The sequence below is a fragment of the Monodelphis domestica genome, chromosome 3, assembly GCF_027887165.1.
Source record: "Monodelphis domestica isolate mMonDom1 chromosome 3, mMonDom1.pri, whole genome shotgun sequence".
In the NCBI taxonomy this organism is placed as follows: Eukaryota; Metazoa; Chordata; class Mammalia; order Didelphimorphia; family Didelphidae; genus Monodelphis; species Monodelphis domestica.
The window spans coordinates 78,089,158-78,117,006 of NC_077229.1; the positions used below are offsets into that span (position 1 = coordinate 78,089,158).

General features: G+C 41.8%; 1 protein-coding gene across 1 annotated transcript; it reads right to left on the minus strand.

Annotated features, from left to right (window-relative positions):
* Positions 1-1,003: 1,003 nt before the first annotated feature.
* SLC39A3 (solute carrier family 39 member 3) lies at positions 1,004-20,700 on the minus strand. Its single transcript, XM_001364881.5, has 3 exons — positions 20,564-20,700; positions 14,602-14,930; positions 1,004-11,138 (listed from the first exon to the last, which is right to left on the minus strand). Exons 2-3 carry the CDS (start codon positions 14,809-14,811, stop codon positions 10,398-10,400), a joined length of 951 nt encoding a protein of 316 aa, XP_001364918.1. The 5' UTR covers positions 14,812-14,930; positions 20,564-20,700; the 3' UTR covers positions 1,004-10,397.
* Positions 20,701-27,849: the final 7,149 nt, after the last annotated feature.

Below are 27,849 nucleotides of genomic sequence, written 5' to 3' on the forward strand. Positions count from 1 at the left end.
AACTGTATTCTGAGATGCCTTCTAGCTCTGGAAGTCTGTGACTAGTTGGTGCTAGGACAGGACTGGGCTGATCATTGGGAGATCTGGGTTTGAATATCATCTCTGATACTTACCACTGTCATTCAATCTCTCTGATCCTCAGTTTCCTGGATGAGCCATCCAAAGACAAAAGTCTGGAGCATCCTCACTCCTTTTCTAACAAGGTTTCCCTAGCTAGGAGTTGGCCTGGCTAGCTGCTGAGATCCCCTAGGACTCTGTGACTTTCAGTTACTAAGAAAGCAGGGAAAAGAATCCTCAGGGCCAGAGGATCCAGACTCAAATCACCTTGGACAAGTGGCTCATGCCTTGGAACCTCAGTTCTTCAATGGTCAAATCAGGATAATCACCCCTTGCCTGCCTATCTCTGAGGGCCCCTGGGAGGTTCAGAAGACTATGGCTCTGAAATACTTGGCATCAGCAAGAGCTCTGCAAATGTCAGCTCCTTCACTCTCTCAACAGAATCGGCCTTAGTGCTTTTGGTGGATTGTGCAAGGAGCGATCTCTGTTCATGCCAACAGGTTCTACCAAGAGGGGAAGGATTTGTGTGTGTGTGTTTGTGTCCTGAGAGTCAGCTCAGCTAAATTTGGAGAGGCTGATTCCTCCCCGGAAGGTTGGCCAGAAAGCCCTAGCAACTCAGGAAAGGGGTAAGAAGGGAAGAAGCTGCCTTTGTGGAGGGAGGGAATACATGCCCAGATGAAGTCAGATCACTAAGGCACCCAGGGACCCATGCACATACTGCAGGGAGTCTGTGAACTTGAATGGAAAAGAACACCATCTTTATTTTCACTAACCTTTAATGGAAATTAAGCATTTCCTTCAATTACTGAAGAACATGTTTCTGAGAAGGGGCCCCATAAGGTTCACTACATCTAACCACCAAAGGAGTCCAGGACCCACAAAAATGTTTCAGAAGCCCTGCTCCAATATATTTAAATAATTAAAAAAGAAACTGCACACATTTAGATTGTATTTTAAAGGTTGCAAAGTACTTTACTACATACATTTCCACATATGAACCCCACAAAAAGCCTTATAAGGTAGATACTGTGGTTGGATCCTCTTTTCACAGATGAAGAAATTGAAGCTTAGAAAGGTTAAATGATCGACGCCCATGGTTCCTCCAGCTGGTAAGAGGTAGAGATAGGGTTCAAGGTGAGGTTTTCCTTTAGTCTACATTCTTTCCAGAGGGCTCTGTGGCCCCTTTTTGTCTTGTTCTTGCTGCCTTCTTGTTGCTCTTTAGTCTGGTCCAACTCTATGTGACCCTGTATAGGGTTTTCCTGGCAAAGATACTGCAGAGGTTTGCCATTTCCTTCTTCAACTCATTTGACAAATGAGGAAACGGAGGCAAATCGGAAGAAGTGACTTCTCCAAGGACACACAGCTAGTGTTGAGTTTTCCTAACTCCAGACCTGGTACTCTATGCACTATGGCACCACCTAGCTGCCCAGTCTTCTCTTACCCCTCGTGAGAAATACTCAAGTAGAACCATTCCTTCTCAGCATATCCCCATATATACCTGAGAGGAGACTGGTCTCATCTCCTCGGTGTCTATCTTAGGCACCAGAGGTCTGCCCCTGCCCAGTGCCTGGGCAAACAATTCTTTGCCCTTTCTCCTCATTGTTGCCATTCCATCTCTGTTTAGAAAGTGAGCTCCTCATATGGGAGTTAGTTCTGCTTGACCAATTGTATTTGTCTCAAGGGTTTTCTTTTTCTTTGAAGTGTGGGCCAGGAGGTGGAAAGGATAAGGGTGAGGGTAGAATTGTCTACTGAAAAAGATTAATTTTTAAAAATTTATAACAAAACTAGTCTCCCTGGGGGCAGGAGCTGCTTCATTCCTTTGTATCTCAGCACCAAACATAGTACTTCACACAAAAGCTCAGAGATTTAGTAATGAAAAGATCTCAGAGGACAGGGAGACCAAGCCCACCTCCATGCCCACCCCATTTCATCTATCTTACAGGTAAGGAAACTAAAATAGAGCAGGCACTTTAAAAACTTCTTGCTAAGGGGCAGCTAAGTAACACAGTGGATAAAGTGCAAGGCCTGGAATTAGGAGGATCTGGATTCAAATGTGGCCTTAGATATTTCCAAGGTGTGTGACCTTGGGCAAATCACTTAACCCTAATTGCCTGGTCTTTGCTGTTCTTCTACCCTAGAAGTATGCATATTAGACAGAAGGTAAGGGCTTAAAAAAAAAAAAAGTTTGCTGATTGGTTTTAAGAAACCCATGTGAAGGCTGGCCAAGGTCAGGCCTCAAAGTCCACTACATTTTGTCACTTTAGAAGTCAGAGATGTAATATTAATAGTCCGTACTAATATAGAGCTCTATTTTTACAGAATCCTGTTTTCCCAACTCTGGGAAATAGATAAAGTGCAAGTATTATTCTTTTTAATTTTAGCTAGCATTTAAACAGTTCTTTTTAAAGGGTTGCTAAACACTTGATAAACAGGGTTACATTTGAACCTCACAACCCTGATGGGGGCTATTATTATCCTCATTTTATTGATGAGGAAATTGAGGCAGATGAAGGCGAAGTGACAATGTCCAGAGTCACACAGCTATTATGTGTCTGAGATTGCTTTTGAAATCAGGTGTTCCTGACTCCCAGTTGAGTGGTGAGCCTTCTGCACTACCTGGTTACATGTTTGATTAACTCCATTTTACACGTAAAGAGGTCTCTGGGGCTTTGAGAAATTGCAAGATTGCCTATGGTCAGTCACACAGCCAGGGGGTGGCAGAGGAGGAACATGCCAAGTCTCCTAACATCTTCCTGTCTCTACTGTCTTTGCCCTGTAATTCATATCAGTGTTAGGCTAAATCCATAGATGTGCTCATATTAATTATTCTAACCCCAAATCTTCAGGAGTTCCCCCAAACTTCTTTGCCCCACAGATTAATATGAAAAAATATTTTACATGATTGCACATGTAAAATCTATATAAGATTGCTTCCCATCTCAAAAGGAGTTGAGGGTTAGGAGAGATGGAGGGAGGGAGAGAATTCAAGACACAGTATTCTTTGAAAAATGTTGGAGGAGGCAGCTGGGTAGCTCAGTGGATTGAGAGCCAGGCCTAGAGATGGGAGGTCCTAGGTTCAAATCTGGCCTCAGCCACTTCCCAGCTGTGTGACCCTGGGCAAGTCACTTGACCCCATTGCCTAGCCCTTACCACTCTTCTGCCTTGGAGCCAATACACAGTATTGACTCCAAGACGGAAGGTAAGGATTTTAAAAAAAAGAAAGAAAGAAAGAAAAATGTTGGAAATTGTTTTTACATGTAATTGGGGAAAAAAATAAAATACCTAAAAAAATTATTTGCCCTTTACCACCTATCTTCCTAGTAGCAGAAACATGACAAATATGCTTAGTCAAGCAAAACAAACTCCCATAAAAGGAGCTCTCTTTCTAAACAGTTGCAATAATGGAAAGGGAAAGGACAAAGAATTGTTTGCCCAGGCAGTGGGCAGGGGCAGACCCCTAATGTCTTAAGGTGGACTTTGAAAGAAATGAAACCGATTTCCTCTCAGATATACATGGGAATATTCTGGAAAGGAATACCTCTTAGTATTTCTTTCTCAAGGGATTCTTAATGGTGGTTGTTCAGTCATGTCCAACTCCTCACAACCCCATGGCCCATGCTGTCTGTGGGGTTTTCTTGACAAAGACACTAGAGTGGTTTTCTATTTCCTTCTCTGTTCTCAAAAGGTAGCAGAGAACAATAATCCACTTGGAAGCAGCAGGGCCCTCCGGAAAGCGTGGACAAAGGGAGGACCCTCGTTTGAACCCTGCCTCTGTCCCTCATTAGGGCACCTACTTAGGGTGCTACCTCTACCTTCCCAGTTCACTCATTAGTCTCCTCTACCCACTCTACTCTCCACTAAAACCATACTACCCTGCATCCTATAAATACTTCTTGTGCTTTGCTCCCACTGTGTCCTGGGGCTACCTTGTCCAACTCTCCTTTTTTCTTGTTGTAAAGCCCTATTCCAGTGTCAGCTCCTCGAGGAAGCCTTTGGGGCTCACCAGTTAGTACAATTTCTACTCCCTTCATGGTCCTTCTATGGCCATAATTCTCTTCTGCACCTGTAAGTGACTTAGAAAACAGCCCAGACAGTAGTTATCTGAATTCTGTACTTCCCTTAATGCCGAGTGTGTTCTATAAGCCCAGGGCTTCCTAATGCTATTTGTGCATCTGTCTGATTCCCTTGCTAGATTGTAAATTCCATGATGGCAGGGATATCTTATCCAAAACTTGTATACTGCCCAACAGTATGTTACTCGGGACACAATGGATACTTGATGTTTATTGAATTACTGCCAAATGAAGTGATAGCTGGGCATTCATGGAAGTCTCTGGATACCTAGTGTTCTTACGTTTCTCATTTCCATTTGGTCAGGTCAAGAAGAGGGAACCCCCATACCCTGTGAGTCAAAAAAATGTCAAAGTCTGTCCTACCCATGCACCTACTCTCTTACAAGGGGGTTTGTAGTCCCCACACGATGTTCTGCTTCAAGACCTCTCTCTTTTCTAGAAACTTCTGAAAAAAATGGAAAAACAGACATTTCTGCTTCTGTTGGGCTATTTCATTTTAAGGGAGCTATTTAAAATAATAGAAGACTGCTGCTTCTTCCCAGTCAACTCTGCTCCATGTCAGGCCTTGTCTCCTATAGCTGTGTGCTTAAGGCCTGCCTGGCCCAGACACTCTTGGTTTCAAGGAATATTCCTGTTCTTGTTCAAAGGTTCATCCCATTACTTTAAGGAGATCTAAACTGCAGTTCCAGTTAAACAAGGTTCTGATCCCATTCTGCTTTTCATCCCTAATGTGGTTACAGAGATTTCCTAGGCAACAGAGAGGGAAGGGATCTAAACACAAAACTTGGACCAGGGAATAGGAATACTTTTAAATTCTGATCATTAGTTAATATAAACATTTTTAAACCTTCAAAACTGAAAGCAATCTTTTTTTTAAAACCCTTGCCTTCCATCTTAGAATCAATACTGTGTACTGACTCCAAGACAAAAGAGTGGTAAGGGCTACACAATGGAGGTTAAGTGACTTGCCCAGGGTCATATCTGAGGCCACATTTGAACATAGATACTCCTATCTCTAGGCCTGGTTTTCAGTCCATTGAGCTACCTAGCTGCCCCCAATTGAGAGCAATCTTAAAGTTCATCTAGTCCAACTCCTTTGTTTTAGTGGCATAATTGCTTGCACATAGTTGGAAGGTAATTAATATTTGTTAAACTGAATTTATTTGAATTTAGAATCTGAAAAAGTGAGTTTGAAGCTGAGCTGTAATGCTTACTAGTTAACCATGAGCAAACTCTCTGACCCTCTAGTTCCTCTTTTATAAAATGAGGTTAACTGCCTCACCTGCCTTTTAAGGTTATGATGAGGAAAGCACTCTGAAACCTCAAAATACATACATTTCAGGTACTATTTTAAAGAAGAGGGTCAGTATATTTAGAATTGGATCTTACAGATCAAGTCAATTTACATATGAAGAAATTGAAACCTAGTAAAGTAAATGATTTGCCCAATGTCCCAACATTGGTAGGTAGCAAAACTGGATCGTGAACTGATGCTCTTTCTGTGGTTTAAATGATCCCCTAAGGCCTTGGGACTATTAAGTGGCAGAGCCAAAAAAACAAAACAAAACAGGAAAACCAGGTTTAGAGGTACCCAGTGTAATCTCTTTTATAATACTATGTTGCCTCTCAAATAAACCAGGATTCATAACAGGTGCCAGCCATCCAGAGGCAAACAGCTCTAGACATTCTCCTCTAGGCAGAAGCATGGATGGGAGTAATGTTGCTGGTGGATCATAGGAGCTATCAGTCAGATGTAATGTCTCCTTTTAAGTAGAGCACAAGGAAGGAGGCCATCAGGGCAAGACTGAGAGTATTTGAACTCATTAAGAAAGGACACAGATCTCCTACCACTTCTTCCTTTCACATTTTTAAAAGGAAACCAATCTAAACACCCATCAGTGGTTCCATCGGCATGGTTCTTTGTTTCACGTGAGCCCCTGGAGAAAGGAGAATACAAGAGAGAGACAATGGGAAATGGAAGAGTGCTGGATTCGGCAGAGGGGAGGGAAGAGCTTGCAGGTATGAATAGCTGCTAGTCTGTTCACAGCTGGTTAAATTAAACACATCATTCCAGTACTGAGGAGGCTCTGTTTGTGGGGACAAGGGCACATGCATCCACACACATATGTTCAGACCACATATAAATACAAATGTGTAATTTGGTGCACGAAAGAACTTAATATTCACTGTTTAGTATGTACAGCAAAGAAAGCAGAGAATTACAGAATCTGAATAAAATTTTAGGGCTGGAAAGGACTTTAGAGATCATCTAATCCAACATCTCTTGTTTTACAGATGAAGTCCAGAAAAGTAAAGTGTCTTTATATGTTACCCAAATCTCCACTCCACAGCTGTCAGGCTAAGGGAGGAGGATGCAGAATCTGGTGCTAGGCCTAGGTGTTTCCAATCAGAACTGATCAGAACAGCAAAAGCACCAGGAAGGAACCTGGGCCAGCTCTGCTGGAGAAGTTGTCTGTGCTGATTCAGATGGACCATGTGGTAAATAGGCCAACTGCAGGGAAGGTGAGCTTCCCTGCAGGGTAAACAAGCTTCCTGGCAGTCCCAAGGTGCCTCCCCTACACCCCAGAGACTTGACAACAGCTCAGCAACTGTACTGAGGAAAGCAGGAGGCGAATCTCTGGACCATGTGGCTCACTCCTCCAGAGGGTGAATACAGTATCTTCTAAGTCTCTGATCCAGTAGGGAAAAGCAGAAAAGTGCCACCAAGGCAGGTTAATACTGGGCCTAATAGGCTAAAGAACAAATACATCTGGACTAGGGAAACTTGTTTCTCTAAGAAGCTCTTAAGAATCCTGAAAAACCCATTCACAGAATTCTTGCTTGGCTTCCTTGCCTATTTAATGCTACAACTGCACAAGTGGCTTCTCACAAAAAAACCCTGAATTTCTGTGGCTAGATTCCTTAAGGCAACTTCCAATCTTTTGCCAACTAGAAGAGCCTCACCCTCTTCCCTGTCACCCACTTCAACAAAAAAACTAAACCAACATTCAGCTACTCCCCATTCAACTGCCTCCAACTGGCCCTCTGAATCTTTCATTTAAAGCCACTGGCAGAAAAATTCACTCAGTGACATGGAGACTGCTCAAAGGTGTCAAAGAGCATCCTCTGATGGGAGTTCAAAGAGCATAATAAATACTCAAAGGCTACACTGTGCTTTACTCATTTAAGAATAAAGAAGGGAGCCTATATCCTCCTCTTGACATCTGAAACAAGGATGCTCCAGACATGTAGTTAGCAGAGCTGTCTCTACAGAATAATGTCCAACAAAAACATCAAAACATCATCTGAACACAAAACCACTATATTCTTGTCATATCAAACATCAATTCTGGAGCAAATTTAGGAGCAAAGTTATAAGGAATAACAGTCAAGAGGACAGTTCATATAAATACTTATTTACAGCTGCCCTCTAAATGTGGAGAGGAACCACTAATGAGCTCTAGAATATTTACAATGACCAAAAGAGCTTCAAAAGTCAACAACTCCCTAAATTCACAGGCTCTTTTGTGATAGTTACAGAAGGGGAACAAAAAGGAAGGAAGCAAGAGAGGAAATCCAAAAAGCCACTTGCTCCAAGGGTCATTTTCTCCTTGGGGCTTAAGCCTGTTTAAGTCTAACTGACCTGGGACTGGTACTAAGCAGTTCTGGGACTGGAGAGCTCTATTTACATCCTGGAAATAGCTCCAGTAACTAGTCTAGATTGGCACAAACCCTGACCCATTATAATAACTGCAAACCAAGCACTGAACTCAGGAGCATGTGAAAGATAGGAGTTGGAGTCAGGGGCGGGGAAAGAGAATTAACATGCATGCACCATTGCTGACAAATTGGGCTGGGAACTGAAATCACATCTTCCCAGCTCTGCCTTCTCATCATCTGCTGAGGGAATGGGGTATCGAAGAGGGAGGGGTGGTATGACAATACAATGTAGGTAAAACAAAGATACCCAAAAGGAAGTGCCTAGATCCTATGGCGTGGAAGATCTCCACAAGAAGGGGCATCTTTCTTCTCCAGGGGCTGGAGGTATAGCATTGCTGCAGCCTGTTTCACTTCCTTCCCCATTGACTCCCACAAGATGAGGTGAATAAATACTGGCTGAGTAGTTTTTACTGGTGCTGACAGCTAATGAGGATGGGAATAGAACTGATTTAAGGGACTAGATTTTAAGTTACCTTAATATACAGCATGTAGACTGTCAGAGCTTAATGAGATTAAAGATTTTGAATGTCAAAGACTAAGGGGAAAGTTGGAATGAGGAATATAGAATATCAGACTTGGAAGGGTCTAATGAGGGTAAAATGAGCAGTTTATTTAGTCCATCTGCCTCTTTTTACAGATTAGGATGTGCAAAGAGGGGAAGTAACTTGCTAAAGGGTCCCGTAGCAAGCTGCTGGCAGTGTCTAAGCTTCTGACTCCTAGCCCAGGGCCCTATCTATTGAACTAGACATGAAAGGCAAAGTTTGGTCCTGAAAATTACATCACTAGGAGTCAAGCAGGCCAGGGCCTCTCAGGAATGGGTTTTTCTTACTGGCTTCTTTGTTTCAGGGTAGCAAATTAACAAAGAGCAGCTCTAAAAGCTTGAAGTAGGAAAATCCCAAACCTATTTCAACTTACTTCCCAGGCCCTTTTGGCCTCTGAGGAGGTAGATGTAATTTGTAGTTTGGGGGCTGTGATGTGTTTGTTTGTATGATATCTGTGGAGTGAAGGAACAGGCTGATCCCAAGAACTAAGGAGGCAAAATATGAAGGAAATGAAACAGGCTGCAGGGTCAGAACTGCCAGACTGTGCCACTTTCTAATCAGCTTTCTGGAAGCTGTGTCAATCACAGCTTCCAAGTCAATTCATACCAACAAAGATGAATTAACTCAGATCTTCAATTAAAACCAAAAGTACACAGACATTTACTGATTCTGATTCTCAGTTGGTAAGGATATCCAAGTCATTTTCTGACAGTATCTGAGGAGCACAAAACCTTCCTTCCTTTTCATTTTCTTGGGTGCCTCTGAAATGTGTTGCTTGGGCAAGCTGTGCCACTGTGACAAAACCAGGTGACAACCTACTATGTGGCTGTGCCCCCCACGGATCTCATCAATGTCTCCTGCCTGACTGGAATAAGCCATTGGCCCCGAGTCACCAGCAGTAAGGGAAATTCCTGTAAAATTAGCAAGAGAGCATGAAACAGGAAAAAATACAATGGTTGTTCAAAAAATGACAATTTAGGACAGGAAGGAGAATGTGTACAACATCCTCTCCCCCCTTTCCTATCAGTAGTAAGCACATAACCTTAGCAAGGAGAGCATGCTCCATCTGATTGCCGGTAACTGACCTTAAATTGGTTGCTTTTAGAAATCACAAATGACCACTTGTGAGCAAAGTATCCAAGCAGCAACCCTAATGCACTTCTGATAACCTGTACTATTGGGATTTTCTACCTAAACCTTACCAGCAATGTTCTTCCTGGACCACCTAGGCCAGGATGGTCAGAGCATAGTGAAACAGAGGCAGAGGAAGACTTCTGAGGGAATGAGTCCAAGTCAGACTAAAAGACCTAGAATGTCTATGTATTAATGAAGCTGATTCTTAGGAGAGGAATGCAGAGGGAAGGAGGAGGGAGGGACAGAATGAGAAAACAGGAGAGTTAGGGAAAGAGAAAGAGAAATAAAGGGAGAGAGAAAAGGAAGAGGGGGTGGAGAAAGAGAACATGTATAAAAGCTATGTTAATCATTGAATGGTGTTTTCCCAAGAACTAGAGGCAAAACATGAAGGAAACTAAAGAAGCTGAACATATCTGTTCCCCAGCTTCCACTTCAGTTTGTGTCTCTTGTCCCTTTTGTGTTCTTCAGTTATGAGGTCACGCTGCTTTTCACCAAAAGTAAATAGTATCACACACAAATGAGATATAGATATATATATATGTATGTATGTTGGAGGGTAATATTACAACCAACAAGAAACTATCTGGCAGGCCATCGATCTCCTCCAGATGCGGAGCTCTAGCTTCTAAGTACACACAAGATAGCCCAGATGCTCAGCACCACCTGAAGGCCCAACGGGCAGGGACCACTGAGCAATGTATCTGGGGAAACATTCCATCTTCTGTACAAGCTGCTCAGGGGTGGCAGTTCTTCTTCTTTGCGGGCTGGTAGATGGGGAGAGAGAGGGGGGCATCCATCAGGTTTGGGCTCTGCCTTCCTGGAGTCTCCATGGAAAGGCTGGAGTGTTTTAGTGAAACTTGTCTCATTGCACCTACCACTTGAAGAAGACTAGTCCTGCAAGGACCGCATAGCCCAATACCAAAAAGAGAACTTTCAAAAGACGGTCATTCTTGTCTTCTAATTCTTTCACCAGAATCTCAAAGAAGGTCACAAAGAGGAAAGTTCCTCCTGCAAAGCCCTGTAGCAGCACCGAGGCCACACTGCTGGCCACCCCTTTGGTCCTCTCAATGCCCACACCAATCCCAATGCCCAGAGGGATCATCAAGCTCACTGTGACAGCCAGCTTGGCCGCATCTTTCATTGGCAATGAACTCTTTGCCATGTTGATCCCCAGAGCCACAGCCACTAATGTCTCATGAATGGCCACACCAACAAACAAGCTCATGACTTTGTCCCCCTCTTCCTGTAGGCCCAAGGCCAAACCCTCAAAGATAGAATGAGCAGACAGAGCAAAGACGAGGCTGAAGAGACGCAGTGGGCTGGAGCGGGAGAGCTCTTGAACATTTAAGCCATGACCATGGGAGTGATGACCATGCTCTGGGTAAAAGTTGTGTCCACGGGAGTTTCCAATAAAGGGGCTCTCATACTCTGAGTCACTTCCCACATCAGAGCCTGCATTGAAGGTCTCTAGGTCAATGAATGAGGGCTTCTCCTTTCTGAAGGTCAAAATGACCTGCTCCACAAAGACAGTCATGAAGAACCCCAGGAGCATAATGGTCTCTGCTAAGGGATAGTCTGTGGTGATGTTCCCAAGTTTCAGAACTTCTTGGAGCTGAAGCAAAGGACAAAAGAAAAACCATGAAAGACTTAGAAGTAAAATAAGTCTGTCTATCTTCATAAAAACCCACCATGTGGCAGTCAGTCTCATCGCAGCACCTGAGACCAAGGTCCCCATAGCAGTAGATTAGTGTGGGGAAAGGCCATCATGGGACATTCATTCATTCATTCATCAAACATCTACTGACACCTAATATGTAGGCATTGCAGAGAGTACAAATATATATAAAATACTTATATTAGTATAATGAGACTTATACAAACAACAAGACTTATTCAAAAAGAACTAGAACACAAGGCAATATAAGATAATCGTAACTAATAATAATAGTTAACATTTATAAAGCACTTTATATGTATTACTATGCCTTATTTGATGAATGAGTGAATGATATGAACAAGGAACATGTGGTGACTAAGGAAGGCTTCATGGAGTATGTGGCATGCAAACCAGGCCCTGAAAAGTTAACAGGATTTTAAAATACATAAAGAGGGAGGGGGGTGGATGGGAAGAAGGAGGTCTGAGGACAATGATCAAAGATGAAAAATTACAAGTTATGTGCAAGGGATAGTTAGTAAACCATTTTAGCTGGAATGGAGAGTTCACTTAAGAAACTAGGAATATATAAGACTAGAAAGATGGGTAGGCTAGGTCCTAACTCCTGGAGGATCTTAAATGTCAGGCTAAGGCAGCATCAGCATAGCAAGGCCCTGAGGAGTTTTCAACCAGAGTCAACATGATATTGTGTGTACCAGGATGAATTAAGAGAGGAGAATAAAATGACTAGAACCAGGAAAGCAACCAAGGTTATTACAATAATCCAGGTATAAGGTAACGGTCTTGAACCAGGATGAGGGCTATAGGAATATTAAAAAAAAAGATGATGAATGAGAAGTTACAAAGGCAGTATTTAGCAGGCTAGTGACTGATTAGATGGAGGGGGTAAGGGAAAGGGAAAAGTCAAAGATGACTCTGAGGTTTTGAGCCTGGGTGATTTCAAAGTAAACCTGTAATACAGATTTCAAGACCAACAACATAAATAAATAAAGAGCTATTAAAGTCATTGACCTTCTTAGGGAAATAGCCCAGGGGGAGGCTGGTGGTGACAGTAAAATACCAGGTTATACTTTCCACATGTGGTTAGTTTGGGATACTTCTGTGGCAAATTGGAACTCTAGAGGGGAAACCAGGAATTCAATTCAATAAGCATTTTAGAATTGTCTACTGGGTGAAATACTGGAAAGGGAGCTAGGAGCCAGAGTACTGTGCTGGACACCAAGGAAAACATTAAGTTTTTAAGACAATCCCTGCTTAGTCCAATAGGAAGATAACATGCATAGATAACCATAATACAAAAGAATATATAACCAGATAAGGATTTTAGAAAAGTCCAATTACACATACACCCAACAATGTTGATTCATTCTAACTCCCATTGCAGAATATCCAAAAGGAGAGAAATCCCTCTTATTGTCTCAGCAGTCATCCTCTTATCCTGCTGAAAATCTTGATGGACTCTCCCAGCTTTCAACACTGTCATTCTCATACTTTGAACAGTGTCAAATGTGATGAACTGCTCCTCACAAGAAAGGCAAACAGCAAACTGTGGAGAGACATGATAGCTGAGACAAGTGGGTCAGGAAGACAGTATTAGTATCTCAGCAAGAATGGGGTACCACTGGGCACAGAGGCAGAAGAAGGCATGGGTAGAACCTTGAGCTACATTCCAATTATTTCCCAGGAAACTCTTGCCACAGTGGGACCAAGGGAAAACAACTGGATCAAGTGACAAGTGATTGCACTAGCACTTCCCTAGGTCAGGAAGCAAGCCAAAGGCAAGACCTGAAGCAAACAGACATATATGTGGTGGTGTGAAAGAAAGAATGAGTGAGTGGTAAGAATGAGCAGTTAAATACAGTGAAGAGGCCAACTGAGTTTCAAATACTATAGGAAAAGCATCCAGATATTTACTCCTGGATCTTTCTTACCTCAGGTTGTCATTGTGCTGAGTGGAACTGTGTTCACTGGTGTCTTTGTTGGTCTGAAGTCAAGGGTTAGGCTGCCCCACTACCCAAATACACACCAAAATTAGGAAAGTAAACACTGAGAAGAGCTGTGATCAGAACCACAGTAGAGATATCTAGCTGGATTATACCCACTGAATTTATTTTCAATCCCCCAGGGCCTGAAAGAGGGACCTATTAGTAGATAATATAAATAGCATTTGGGCTCAATTGTCATTTTCTTCGCACTAGGTAGAAGGATATTTTGTGGAGGAAGGTTAAAAAGATAAATATGGAGTTTTGCAAAGTATTTATGCTTCCAAACTTAGTTTCCATTGCTCTTCATCATGAATGATCCAATTTAGCTAGGATAGTCTCTTCACTGTCCCTTTTGAAACTCATTCTCACCTGGAGTAAGCAATACTCCAGATCTGGAAGGCTTCTCTCCACCTGTTCAAATCCTTCTCACTTTGCTAAGATCCAGTTCAAGCCTCATCCCCTCAGGAATCTGTCACTAAATATTCCACGGCCTACAGTAATCTCTCCCCCTACACTCCTTTTAGACTTATTGTTGGCATATCACATAATGACTGGTATTGTTATGAGTGTGTGTGTGTGAGTGTGTGTGTGTTGGCTGCTAGGACAGAAGATAAATGACTCAAGCAAGAATAAGATTTCAGAATATGAAACAAAGAACACACAATGTATGACCTACACAGAAGCTTACAAAACACAATGCCAGAGATGGGAGGGCACTTAGAAAACAGAACATACAAGATCAGAGACAAACAACATAGAACATAAGATGTCAGAAGTGAAAAGATCCTTAGAATATAGAGCATACAATGCCAGAGGTGGAAGAAACATTAGAACATTGAAGACAGAATGTAAAAGCTGGAAGAGACTTTAGAACATCAGACCTAGTTAAGTCATCTACAGTCCAGAAATCTTCAACCTATTATGAAGAAGAGCTCCTTTTCATTTTCCTGAAACCCTGGGATTAGTAAGGGGAGGGAGAGAAGTCAGCAAGGGGAAGTGCCTCATCTGGGGTGTGCAGCAGACAGTAAATTCCTTCAGCAGACCTGAGAAGAGGCTCCCCACTGCAGGCTGAATTCCACTCTTTGCTGGGAATCAAGGCTAATAGAAAAGGGAACGTGGCTACAATCACCAACTTGGAGATCTGACAGCTAAGGCTTTGGGATCTACTAGTGCTCAGGGCCTACCTCAGTCACACACTTTTACTTAGAAAAGATCTGCTAAAGGAAGTTGTCAATCTCCTAATTTTAAAACTGAGGGAACTGTGAAGCCCAGAGAGGGCCAGCCTTATGTTCTTTTAGATCCCTTGATACATTATGCTCAGTGTCAAACACACTCTGGTTATCTGTTACATAAATTGCTGGGGAACCTCTGGCTGAAGAATTCCATTGCTGCTCCATCCCAATAAGCATTCCTACCTTTTCTCTCACGGCAGGGAGCAAGGCATTGAAACAGGTAGCCAAGAAAACACCACCTCCGAAAGAATTGCAGAGTGAGAGGACTTTCTTGGAGCGATGGGCTTTTTCATAATCAGCCTCGATGATCTTCACAGGCAGGATGGAGCCAAGTAGCATGAGGATAAACACCCCCACCAGGCACAGCACTTTGGCTACTAAGATCTTGGTCATGTTCACAGCCAGCAATGTTCCACCTGCTGGTATCCCAAACCAAATGTATCCAAGACAGCACTATGGAGGTGCTAAAGGATCCAGAGCACCATCCAGGGACACATGCTTCCAAGTAGCAGCTGTGAATATCAAGCAAGGAAATATTAAGGCTACAGTTTCTAAGCACATGCCATCAGGGGTTCATCAACTATGAGAGAGAAGGACTGTGTTTTCTGCCACCTAAATCTCTCCACTAAAATGCTATTCCAATTCCTCATGGAGGGGATCCTAGGCTCTTAAAGCAAGCCAAAGTGGGAGACCAACACAATAATGTGGGATGATCAACTGTTATAGACTTAGCTATTATTGGCAATGCAATGATTCAGGATAATTCTGAGGAACTGAAAGACAAAAAATGCTATCCACCTCCAGAGTCAGACTGCAGAGGAAAGCATGTGATTTTTCAATGGTTTATTTAGGTTTATGTTTTAGGGTTTTGGTTTTAATAAAAATACTCATTTAAAGAAATGAACAATATGGAAAAATGTTTTGCGTGATATTACATGTATAACCTAGATCAAATCAACTGCCAGCACTGGGAGGGGGAAGAGAAGGGAGAGAGATAAATTCGATCATAGAAAAACTTGTGTGGAAATTTGTTATGGCATATAATTGGTAAAAACAAATTTTTTAAAAGCAAGCAACTACAAATTTGATCCAGTTCCATCGGCCAGGATAGCCTTAGGACAATGACTTTTTCATTATGGCAGCTTTCATAAACCATCTACTAATTTGTGAAGGTAGTAGGCGATCTGAATTAGTAAAGGGAAGGTGCCCACAATGAAATTAAAGATCCTCAAAGTATTATTGGCGGGGTGGTGATAAGACATGCAGTGATAAGACATGCACAGAGAAAGATAACATAAGAGAAGCAGTAGATAAGAGCAGAAAGTGTATGGACATAAAGACAAAAGGAGAACCACAGTTTGAATGTCAGAACACTCATGAGACCCTGGACAGGTCACATGACCTAATAGAACCTCAAATTATGCTTCTGTAAAATAAAGATGACAGACAACCTCTGCCCTGCCAACCTCACAGAATTGTTGTATGGAAAGTGCTTTGTAAATTGATACATATATGATGTATATGTGTATACATATAAATATACATATATAATTTGTAAATTATAAATATAGATATAAACTATAGAATAGGATAAGTGCAAGAAAGAATACACAGAGATCCCAAAAGGAAAAAATTACTTCCAGGGGGCCCAGGTATGTGTGTGTTAAGCCCAAGTGAGACTCAAACTAGACCTTAATGGAGCAGGGGATGATTCAGGAAAGGAAGTTTGAATTCCCTGGAATGCAAAAGGAACCTGGGCCCTGGTGGCACTGAAGGATGACAGGGTATAAGCAATGGCATAACTGAAATAATTTCGGGCAGCTAGGTGGCTCAGTGGGCAGAGAGCCATGCCCAGAGGCAGGAGGTCCTGGGTTCAAATCTGGACTCTAATGCTTTCTAGCTGAATGACCCTGGGCAAGTCACTTAACCCCCATTCCCTTGCCCTTACTACTCTTAGATATCTTGGAACTGATATTTAATATCTATTCTATGGGGGCAGCTGGGTGGCTCAGTAGATTGAGAGCCAGGCCTAGAGATCGGAGGTCCTAAGTTCAAATCTGGCCTCAGACACTTCCTAGCTGTGTGACCCTGGGCAAGTCACTTAACCCCCATTGCCTAGCCCTTACCACTCTTCTGCCTTGGAGCCACTACACAGTATTGATTTCAAGATGGAAGGTAAGGGTTTAAAAAAAAATCTATTCTATGACAGAAGATAAGGGTTTAAAAAGAAATAAAAACAATTGGATTTGAAGTCAGAAGACATGAGTTCAAGTCTTGATTGTCATTTACATCTGGGTGAACTTAGGCAAGTTTCTACCTCTCTATGGGCCCTGTTTTCTTACATATACAAAATGAGGGCACAAAACTAGATTATTTCTATGGTCACATCTAGCTGTAAAGCCTATGAAATCCTAAATCACTACAGAAATATGAATTAGGATGCCACTTAGAATATGAGGAATGCAGGAGTATAAAGTGCTGTGAGACTGGATAAAGGAGAGATCATTTCCAGTTAGGGCAGTGGAAGGAAAGGTGGAAGAAAGTTTCCAATAAGACCTCACAGAAAAGTGGGTCTGGAGCTGGGTTTTGAAGGATAATCCAAGTCAGAAATGGACATCTGACCCATAGCTTACAAAGGACAAGCAGTGAGAGTGACCCAAGCCTGAACAATACTTCAGGATAATGGAAAATTATGTGGTAAGAGTTCAGATTTGGAGTAAGACCTGGGTTTGAGTCCTGGCTCTGTCCTGAGTTTAAAGCAACTGTCACAGATGCTTATAAGCCTTTGGACATGTGCCCACTAGGTCTTACTTTCCACATCTGCTCTTTCTCAACCTGGTCTCCCATGATCTGAAAGGAGTGCCAACATTAAAAAAGAGAGACTAAAAAAACCAGTCCACTTCATTTTTTACAAAGGGAGAAATTGAGACTCAGACAAGCTAAGACACTGTTAGGACAACCTATCTGCCTTTTAATGCTAAGTCTAGATACCTGTTGCACAGGAATGTACATAAAGCACTTCACAATTTTATAATGCTGTGTATTATCACTATAATTAAGGGAATAAATATTAGACTAGTAGTCAGAAGACCTGGAGTCTAGTGTACACCCTGCCATTGACTAGGGCAAGCACTTAAAAAATGTTTATTGACTGACTGATTCTGAACAAGACTTTTAGTTAAATTGATGATATTGAATAAGATGATTTTAAAGTTTACTTCCAGGTATGCAACCTTGCAGATGTACTATAGTAGGAAAAGTGCTGGCTTTAGAGTAAACATTTCTGAGTTTGAATGCTATTTCTGACAGTTAAAATCATGGTGACTTTGTACAAGTCACCTCACCTTCTCTGGGCCTCAGTTTCTTCCTTTGACAGGCCAATCAACCAAGCAACAAACAATTATTAAGGGAGTGAGGTGGCTCAGTGGATTAAGAGCCAAGCCTAGAGATGGGGAGTGGTCCTATATTCAAATCTGGCCTCTGACACTTTCTAGCTGTGAGACCCCAGGCAAGTCACTTAACCCCCACTGCCTAGCCCTTACTCCCTTTGATGCCTTGGAACCAATACACAGAAGGTACAGTAAAAGAAGAATTTGCAAAAGAGAGGAAGATGCAAAAAAAAGGAAATCTGATCCAGTGAAGCAAGAAGCAATCCATGTGGGGAAGGGGCAGAAAGGAAGAGACCCAGGTTTCCAGAATGAGAAGAGGCTGAGTAGAACTCAAAACTGCCACTTCAATTCTCACTCCTTCAGCTGAGAGCCTGACATGAGGATCTCAGAGGCTGCAAATCTCTCTCTCTCTCTCTCTCTCTCTCTCTCTCTGGATACCTCTCTATCCTCAATTTTCCTGAACTCCAGCAATTTAATCAAATTAGCTCAAGAGTAGGGACAACCAGCAGCTGACCAGAAGAGGAGTCAGTCTGTCAGTCTCTAGGGACTCCTGCTACCCACTTTGCTTACCCAACTTTCAATTTCCCTTCCCTGTGTGGTTCTCTATTAAAGTGTTATTCTTTTTTTTTTTAAACCCTTACCTTCCATCTTGGAATCAATACTGTGTAGTGGCTTCAAGGCAGAAGAGTGGTAAGGGCTAGGCAATGGGGGTCAAGTGACTTGCTCAGGGTCACACAGCTGGGAAGTGGCTGAGGCCAGATTTGAACCTAGGACCTCCCATCTCTAAGCCTGGCTCTCAATCCATTGAGCTACCCAGCTGCCCCCAAAGTGTTATTCTTTAGATCAAGTCCACCTACTTTCTGACACCAAAGAAGGGGACTGAAGATTTGGAGGGAACCATACCTCTCCCCAAAGAGGAGGACTAGCTCAATACTAGGGCTGAGGAATGAACCCAAATCTTAAAGGGAAAAGTGGTAGTTGAGGTACTGGGAAGATCCAGAGGCAGGAAAATCTATCCTACCTCTCAACAGTAGCCAAGATCAAGAAGGGAGGCAGTGGATCATTTCTCTAAAGCCCTCTCCTACAATCCTTAACCTTCACCACCCAATCCCATTCTCTGAGGAGACATATTCTGTCCCTCAGGGAGACAAACTCAGGTTGTCTTCACCAAGGGGAAGAGAGGGGAATAGCAACTTCTTCTCCCCTCTCATTCTCTCAGCCCTTTCTCTCCTCCCCAATTCACCAGTGTGGGTGGGTGAAACCTCCCTTATTGGCCTTATTACAGTCTCTTGTCTTAGAATCAATATCAATATTATGTATTGGTTTCAAGGCAGAAGACTAGTAAAGGCTAGACAATGGGGGTTAAGTGACTTGCCCAGGTCATTTAGGAAGGGTCTAAGGTCATATTTGAACCCAGGACCTCCCATCTGTAGGCCTGGCTCTCAATCCATTTGAGCCACTTAGCTGCCCCTAGAAGGGTTTTTTAAAGAAAAACAAAAAGATCTATCAGGCACTGGACTCAATTCTTGTGAACCAAAAAAACAAAACAACTGTAAACTGTCCCTACCCTTAAGGAACTTCTTTTTTTTTTTTAATCCTTACCTTACAATACTACGCATTGGTTCTAAGGCAGAAGAGTGGTAAGGGCTATGCAATGTGGATTAAGTGACTTGCCCAAGGTCACATAGCTAGGAAGTGTCTGATTTGAACCTAGGAGACCTCCCATCTCTAGGCCTGGCTCTCAATCCATTGAACTACCTAGCTGCCCAAGTAACTTCTATTCTAAAAGGAGAGACACTTCAAGTCTTAGCTAAATTGCTACCTTCTCCACAGGACTTCTTTCCTGTTCCTTAATTCTTACACCTTATCTCTGGGCTCTTTATCTACAATTTATCTTGTTTTTGACTGAGTTCCTTGAAAGCAGAAATTATCTTATGGCCTTCTTTAGAGCTCCTGCCTGACACACAGTAGGTGCTTACTAATTCTCACATCACACAACAATGTAGAATTTGACAGCCTCTTCTACACTTATTAATGTCCCCTCTAACACTTATCACTCGTTACTAACTTACCCAAATAGGAATCCTTAGAGAGACACTAGCGATTGAGGGAACTAGGGAAGGTTTCCTTCTGACAGTGGCATCTACTTAATATTGATTTAATAAATGGAAGTCCATGCATGGCTTGGAGGATGCTCTCTAAGGTCCCTTGCAGCTCTTCATCTAATTGCTGCCACAACAAGGTTCATAACTAACATCGTGATGTAGGGTTAAGGGATCTAGATTTGGAGGGGGAGGGGAGGTCGCCTGGGTTCGAATCCTGACTTTGTCACTACCCAGATGACCTTGGAAAAGTCTCTTCATTGGATCCCAGGCTCAGAATTGAAAGCAAGCTTCTATTCTCACCCCTTCATCTTACAGAAAAAGAAAAAGAGGCCCAGCAGCTAGTGGGGAAGGAAGAGATTTGGCCAAGGCTCGTGGTCCCTGACTCCTTCACGAGGAATCACAGCTTCCTCCCCTCCCACTCCTCCGGGTTGAACCTGCCCCACCTCCCCCACTCCTTGGGGAGCGATAGTGGGTGGGGTCCGGGCCTGGCAGTGCCAAGGAGAGACCGGAGACACAGGCCCAAGAACAGCCTGCTGAGGCGGCGGGTCCTAGCCCCTCTGGCCCGGCTCCCTTGGCTTGCCTCTTCGACAGCCCCAGCCCACCGTCTCCGCCTCCCGCCCCAGCCGCCCTCCGGTCAGCGCCGCCACTTACTTCCCACCAGAAACAGCGCCCGGGGCCAAGTCGCCGCCTCCGCCCTCGGCAGCCAACGCCTGAGATCCCGCCCCCTCTCGGAGCTTGACCCTGCCCCTACTGCCACACCGACGCTCTATTGGCGATTTTTCAAGCCGCAAGTGGAAATTTCCCATGTCATTGGTTTATACGGCCATCAATTTTATTATCAGCCCGCCCACCCAAACACCTCGCCGAATAGGATTTAAGGAAAGTGTACTCCCTCCAGGGGTGGCGGAGTGCTTCGAGGAAAAGGAGCCGGGGAGAAACAGCCACATGTAGAGAAAAGGTTCTGGTGTTTGGAAGCTTTAAGAGCTGTCCAAGAGAGATGGTGCTGAATCTCCCTTGAACTCAAGAATAGTCTTTGGACCTTTCCACAGATTATTTACCCAGTCGCCACCAGGAGACAGACCTACCACATTGTTTGGATGAAGAAAGACCTCTTTTGGAAAAATAACCACAAATAATAGCTCACATCTATAGATACTTGAAGGCTCAAGGTACTTTTCTCCCAAGCTCAGAATGAAAAAAGCAGTTAAGGGATTTAAGGTGGTAGAGGATTCCCAGCTTTATCAAAATAGATGCTATATCTTCACTCTCTCACCTCTCCCCCTATCCAATCTGCAGCTAAGTCCTGTCCATTTTACTCTCATAACATCTCTCCTATATGCTCTTTTCTCTCTCCAGACACTGACACCACCCTAATACTGACCTTCATCCTTTCAAACCTGAACTATTGCAATAGCCTTCGGATTGGTCTCCCTAATTCATCTCTCTTTACTCTAATCCATTCTCCACACAGCCATCAAAATAATCTTTCTAAAGCTCATGTATAACCATATCACTCCAATATTCAATAAACTCGAGACTCCCTAGAATCAAATATAAAATCCTCTGACTTTTAAAGGCCTTCATAATCTGATACCTTCCTACCTTTTCAGGCTCCTTACACCTTACTTCTCTCCATGTACTCTGTGATCCAGTGAAATTGGCCTCCTTGCTATTCCTCATGCATGATATTCCATCTCCCAATTCCATGAATTTTCATAGCTGTCTCCCATGTCTAAAATGTTTTTCCTCTTCATCTCTTCCTCCTGGCTTTTTTCAAGTTTCAGTTAAAATCTCATCTTCTGCAAGAAGCTTTTCCCAGGCACCCTTAGTGCTGGTATCTTCCCTCTGAAATTATCTAGTTAAACCATATGAATGTTGTACATAGTTATTTGCATGTTGTCTCTCTCATTATATGGCTAGTATTTTTGAGGGCATGGAATATTTTTGCTTCTCTTTGTATCTCCAGGGCTAGTGTAAAGCCTGGTACATAGCATGCACTTTGATTGTTTACTTGACTTGACTTATGAGGGGGTGTAGAATTCTCATATCACACTAAAATGTAGGATTTGATGGCTGTATTACAGATTTATCAAGATAAGATAGAAAAATAATAGGAATTGATATCAAAAGATCTAAATTTGAATTCTAGCTGAGTGACCCTGGGCAAATCATTCCACCTCTTTATCTTCCTCTTTTTCTATAAAATGGGCATTAAGGGGACAACTGGGTAGCTCAATGGATAGAGATCCAGGCCTAGAGATGGGAGGTCCTAGGATCAAATGGCCTGACACTTCCCAGCTGTGTGACCCTGGGCAAGTCACTTAACCCCCATTGCCTAGCTCTTACCACTCTTCTACCTTCGAACCAATACACAGTATTGATTCCAAGATGGAAGGTAAGGGTCTTTTTAAAAATGGGCATTAAGACATTTTCTCTACCCACTTCAGGATATCTAGGTGGTACAATGGATAGAGTGCTGAACCGGGAGTCAAGAAGATATCTTCTTGAGTTGAAATTTGGTGTCAGATACTTAATAGCTCTGTGACCTTGGGCAAGTCACTTAACCCTATTTGCCTTGATTTCCTGTTCTATAAAATGAGCTGGAGAAGGAAATGGCAATCTACTACAATTTCTTTACCAAAAAAAAAAAATCAGACATAACTGAGTAGCATCAACATCCACTTCAGAATTGTTGTGAAGAGGAATTCTGCATAATCTTAGAACACTGTGACATTACTATTATTTGGTAATAATATAATATAAATGATTTCTACCATATTATTCTAAAAAATGAACTTTCAATGTAGTTATTAACAGCATCTGGAGCACAATATACCAAATGATACTTGCTTTTAAAAGTAGTCACATTAGGATTACTTTAAACTTATTTCCAATAGGTTGCCATTGCTAAGACACATTTTTTTGGAATTGTCTTTACAGCCAGACAAAGCACTCAATTTCATTACTTGGCAGATATTCCATTTTGCTCCAAATATTATTCACTGTGAGACTAGCTCCTATTTCTATGGCATTTTACAATGTACTTTCCTCAAAACAATTATGTGAAGTAAGTATGAAGGACAAGTATTACAATCCTAGCACCTAGCAATTTCCAAATCCAATTCCTCCAGCATCTTTGATATTTCACTCTTAAATCATCTAGTCTAATACTATCTTGAATGAATCTTGAACATTCATTGTAAATGGTCATTTACCTCATATTCAAACACCTATGATGAGTTATTCACTCTCTGTTGTTTTTGAATAGCTTTAACTATTAGGATTATCTTCTTGTATCTACTTCTAAAGATGACTTTCCAGGCCCAGATCTATAGTTGTTATGATTAAAATTATCTTGAGAGATTGATTTTTGAGTAAGAATATAAGTTTATTGATTATATCAGGTTTATTGGTTAGAGCAGTATCATAACCAATAAAGTGATATAGTTCTCCAAGTCTCTCTCAGGACTAGGGACAACCCAAACTGGGTCAATCAGCTTAATAGATTTTTAGGAGTTCATTATTCAGCCCTTCTTTTGAATATCCCAAGACATCTTTAATTAGTGATAACTAATTAAGAGGTAGTCCATCAATCTATCCAACCATCCCCAAAGATGGACAGGTCGAATATGCAGGAAAAGAACCTTTTTTCCCTTCATATATTAACCAAATTCTGTTAAAAATGTTAAAAATGGGATTCCCAAGGTCAAAGAAAATGCAAAAAACAGCAGACTAGATGCTATCTCTGGCTGACACCTCCAACACAGGAGTCTACTGTAATTCTCCCTAATATACAAGAATTAATATGGCATATGAAAAATAATTTCTCACACATCTCAGTGTGAACCCTTTCCTAAGCTCCCTTTCTTTACTACATTTCCATTTACTTTTTGGTTATCTTCACATGAATATCCAAGAACAGTAACAGAGTATGGTAGAAAGAGCATTGTACCTAAACTCTGGTATAACAGAAAAAGATTTGTCTGAGAAATCAAAGACATGAGTTCAAATCAACTCTGCCAGTTGCTTCTTACATAACTTATTTTAACAAATCACTTAAACTTCTCTAAACAATTTTTAGGGGCAAAAAAAAATTGGAATAATAAACCTTTTTCAACCTACCTCAGGGATTATTAGTTCCTGCCTTTCCAATGTATCCTTCATAGATATGATCAGATCATTCCGCCAAAATTCTGGGGTCCTTATTGCCTTCTCCAACCTCTTTTTGTGATCTTTTTCACAAATCCTATAAATTCCAGTGAAACTGAACTAATTGTGCTGTTCCCCAAACAAAACAGGACAATTCTCATCAAGAAGCCATTCTCAGGCCTGAAATCTACTTCCTTTTCTCTCTATCTTTAGGAATCCTTTGTCCAAAGCTCAATTCCTCCTCTTAACCTTCCCCTTAATCTCCTCCCATCTCTAACTGAATGTTTTCTCTCTCTTGTCAAATATTCCATGAGAATTTTGCTGGATCTGTGTACCTCTTATATTCCCCATTAAATTAAATTCAATAACAATCTAGTCCCAGGAAGACAATAAATAAAAAGAAGTTTAAAAGGGGAGAAGAGTTATTCCACCAGTCAAATACAGGATTGCAATTGGTGGGGAATGGATGATCTTTCTAAACCCTCTGTAAATGGAGCCTTAGGGAGGAATTTTTTTGCTCTGCCTTATAGTCATCCAATTAGAGAGAGAGAAACTACTGAGGATTGGATAGTGAGATAGAGTGATGGAGTGGGTAGAGTAGTACTGGACTTGGAGGCAGGAAATTTGTTGTTCAGTTGTATTTCATTCTAACTCTTCTCTACTCCTTTTATGGTTTTCTTGGCAAAGACTGAAGTGATTTGCCATTTCATTCTCCAGGTCATTTTACAGATGAAGGAACTGAGGCAAATAAGGTTAAGTGACTTGCAAAGGGTCATACAGCTAGTATCCATGCCGATTTGAGGCCTCTTATGGTCCCTTTCCCTCAGTCAACTGAACTTGGGAAGATGAATCTTCTTGACTCTAAATCTGGCACTCTATCCACTATGCTACCTAGCTGATCCCTGAGATTCTGAATTTTAGGAAAGATATTGACAAAACTAAAGTGTATCCAAAGGAGGGGCAATAGGATGATAAAGTGATTCACACTGTCATGAGGGTTGTTAAATTTAAAATAGTTTTGAGCTTTAAATAGTTGTAGATAAGAGAGTGGGAGCCATAAACTGTGATAATTAAAATGTTTGGGAGCAAGGGAAATATATAACAATTATGACCGCTGAAATATGTTTTCTACTGTGTCTTGGTTTTATATAAATATAAGATGGTCACCAGGGAATATATTCCCAATTTATGAATATGCCCAAGCCAACTGGGTTTTATAGAGAAATTCAATTTATAATACACTGATTAATCAATAGAAAAAGAGAGAAAGTAAGAAAGGAATAAGAATGAAGGGCCTCAAGCCAATAAGGCCTAGACCTCAGTCCTAAGAGATAAATCAGTCAGTTGGTTTTATCACTCACCCAAGATCTCTCTAGGTAAGGCTTCTCATGCCAACCTCAGGCTCCATCTTCAAGAGAGCCTCCTTTCAAGAAAGGTTTCCAGAGAATTCTCCTCCTGACTCCTCCTGAGTTCTCCTTCTACAGCCTCCTTCAAGACCTCTCCAGGAGCTCTCCCTCCAGGACCTCTCTCCTCTCAGACCTCCTCCCAGTCCTCAGACCCCGCTATCTTTAAGCCAACAATCTAAGTTCCCTCCCCTCAGTTCTCACATCTACCAATCACTCTCAATGTCTCCCCTGTGCCAATGGTGGCTCTAGCTTAACCCAGGACCACCCAGAGGTCTGTCCCCTTTGCACATGTCTGTTGAAGGTCATATTCTCAAATAATTAAATCTTGATCTTTGCTGCAGCCCTTCCTAAATCCTGTTACTCTGAGTAGGGTGGAGATTGTAGTTTCTAAGACCTGGTTCTGTCATTCCAAGTATCTCTATTGTATCAATTCTAAAATCAATCATGACTCAAAGAACTTCCTATTCTATGCTTAAGCATAGGTCAAAGCCCTTTCCATTGTTTAGCAAAAGGTTTCTGTCCTAAAGTAGTCTTAAGTAGGGAGGAGAAGGATCCTCCCATGCCAAGGAGTTTCATATTCCAATAGAGTTCTTACTATCAGTAGGAAATTTTTTCAAGTATGAATTTTCCCAATGGGGAAATTTCCAACATTCATAAGTCTAAGAAATTTTAAAGTTTACAGGGTCAACTGAAGAATCTAGCTATGGAGAAGAGTTGAAGGGCTCTCAGGATGGAGAGATTCAAGAAGGCAGAACTAATAGGAGCAATAGGATCATATATTTATAATTGGAAAGGGACCTTTAAGAGGCCAAAATCCAACCTTCTCTTTATACTGGAACCTGAGGTCCAGAAAAGTTAAGAGAATTGCTCTGGGCCACACAACTTTTAAGTGTTTTGATACTTAAGTGGATCTTAATGTCTCCATCAATATAATTCCAGTGTCTGGAAGATCATAGGATAATATGCAATGTAAGCAATAGGTTAATAGATTTAGAACTGGAAAAGGAACTTTAAGAGGCCATTGAGACTTCTCCACAACCAGTTTCTTCAACTGATCCTCAAGACAGTAGGAAATACCTTAATATGTTATTGACCCTCCTTTGGACTCACTGTAGTTTGTCAGTATCTTTCCAAAAATTCAGAGTTTATTGGCACCTACTATGCAAAGTTCAGGTGCAAGACTAAAATGAAGACAGAGGGGAAGGCTGGAACAGCTGGGATTATAACATGGAGTTCTATATATTTGGATTGCTTGGTCTGGGAGCAAAGAAAGCATATTTTATCTTTATAGTCAAAGTGGCAGTTCCTGGTGGAGTAGATGGGGAAGCTGGGAAAGTTTGTACTTATTCTGCATTGCTACTTCTAACTGGGCCACATTTATACAGCACTTACTACTGGTAAGGACACCATTATATTTCTGCTCACCTAGGCTCACAATTTCATAATTATCCCCAACTCATAGAATCATAGAATCTGCATTTTGAACAGTTTTTAGACAGTTCTCACTGCTAGAAGTTTTTACTGAATTTAAGCCTCAATTTGCCTCTTTGTAATCCAACTGTTTTTCCTTGTTCTGCTCTCTGAGGACAAACAGAACAAGTCTAATTCCTCTTCTAAATGGCAACCTTTTAAATAAGTAAACATCTCCCAAGTCTCCTTTTTTCCAGGGTAATATGCCCAGTTACTTCAACTAATTATGACCCTGGACAAGTCACTTAATTTCTCTGAGCATCAGTTTCCTAAGATATAAAATGGAGATGACTACTGTGTCTCTACCATAAAAATTTCAAAGTTTTCATTTTCCTTTCTACCATCTCCCTTTTTTCCCTTTATGCTTATGCACTCATGTTTCCTCCCTGGGGTGCCTTCCAAATTTGTCTCTTTTTCACTAGATAATGCTAGAGCCTGGCATCATGCAGTATAATACTTATCTCTCGCTACAACTTCTGAATAATGGGGTTTTGCTCCAGAAGCTATTGCTGCTTCCATGGATTTCAGATCTGGGGTCTTCTGTTCTCTAAGTCTGCAGTGAGAGCAACACTGCTTGCTATTAGAGTCATGTCTCCAATAGTTTTGTTATTATATACTTTTTCCTCATAATATGCATTTTGACCTTTCCCATCTCTCTTATTTAGGCCCTGTTCATAACAGTCAAACCAACCGAGTGTTCCTTCTACTACTCAACAAAATGCAGAAATAAATACTCGGCTTGAGCTTATGAAGGAAAGTTTGGGGTAACTCATAGTTTTTATGAGGAATATTAAAAAGAGTTAAGAACATTATCAGAAACTCTGGACATTAACCCTCCTAGTCAACCCACTGCTCCTCCTGCCAACTCTACCTTAGAACCCCCTGCTCTTAACCAAACCACCCCTCCCCCTG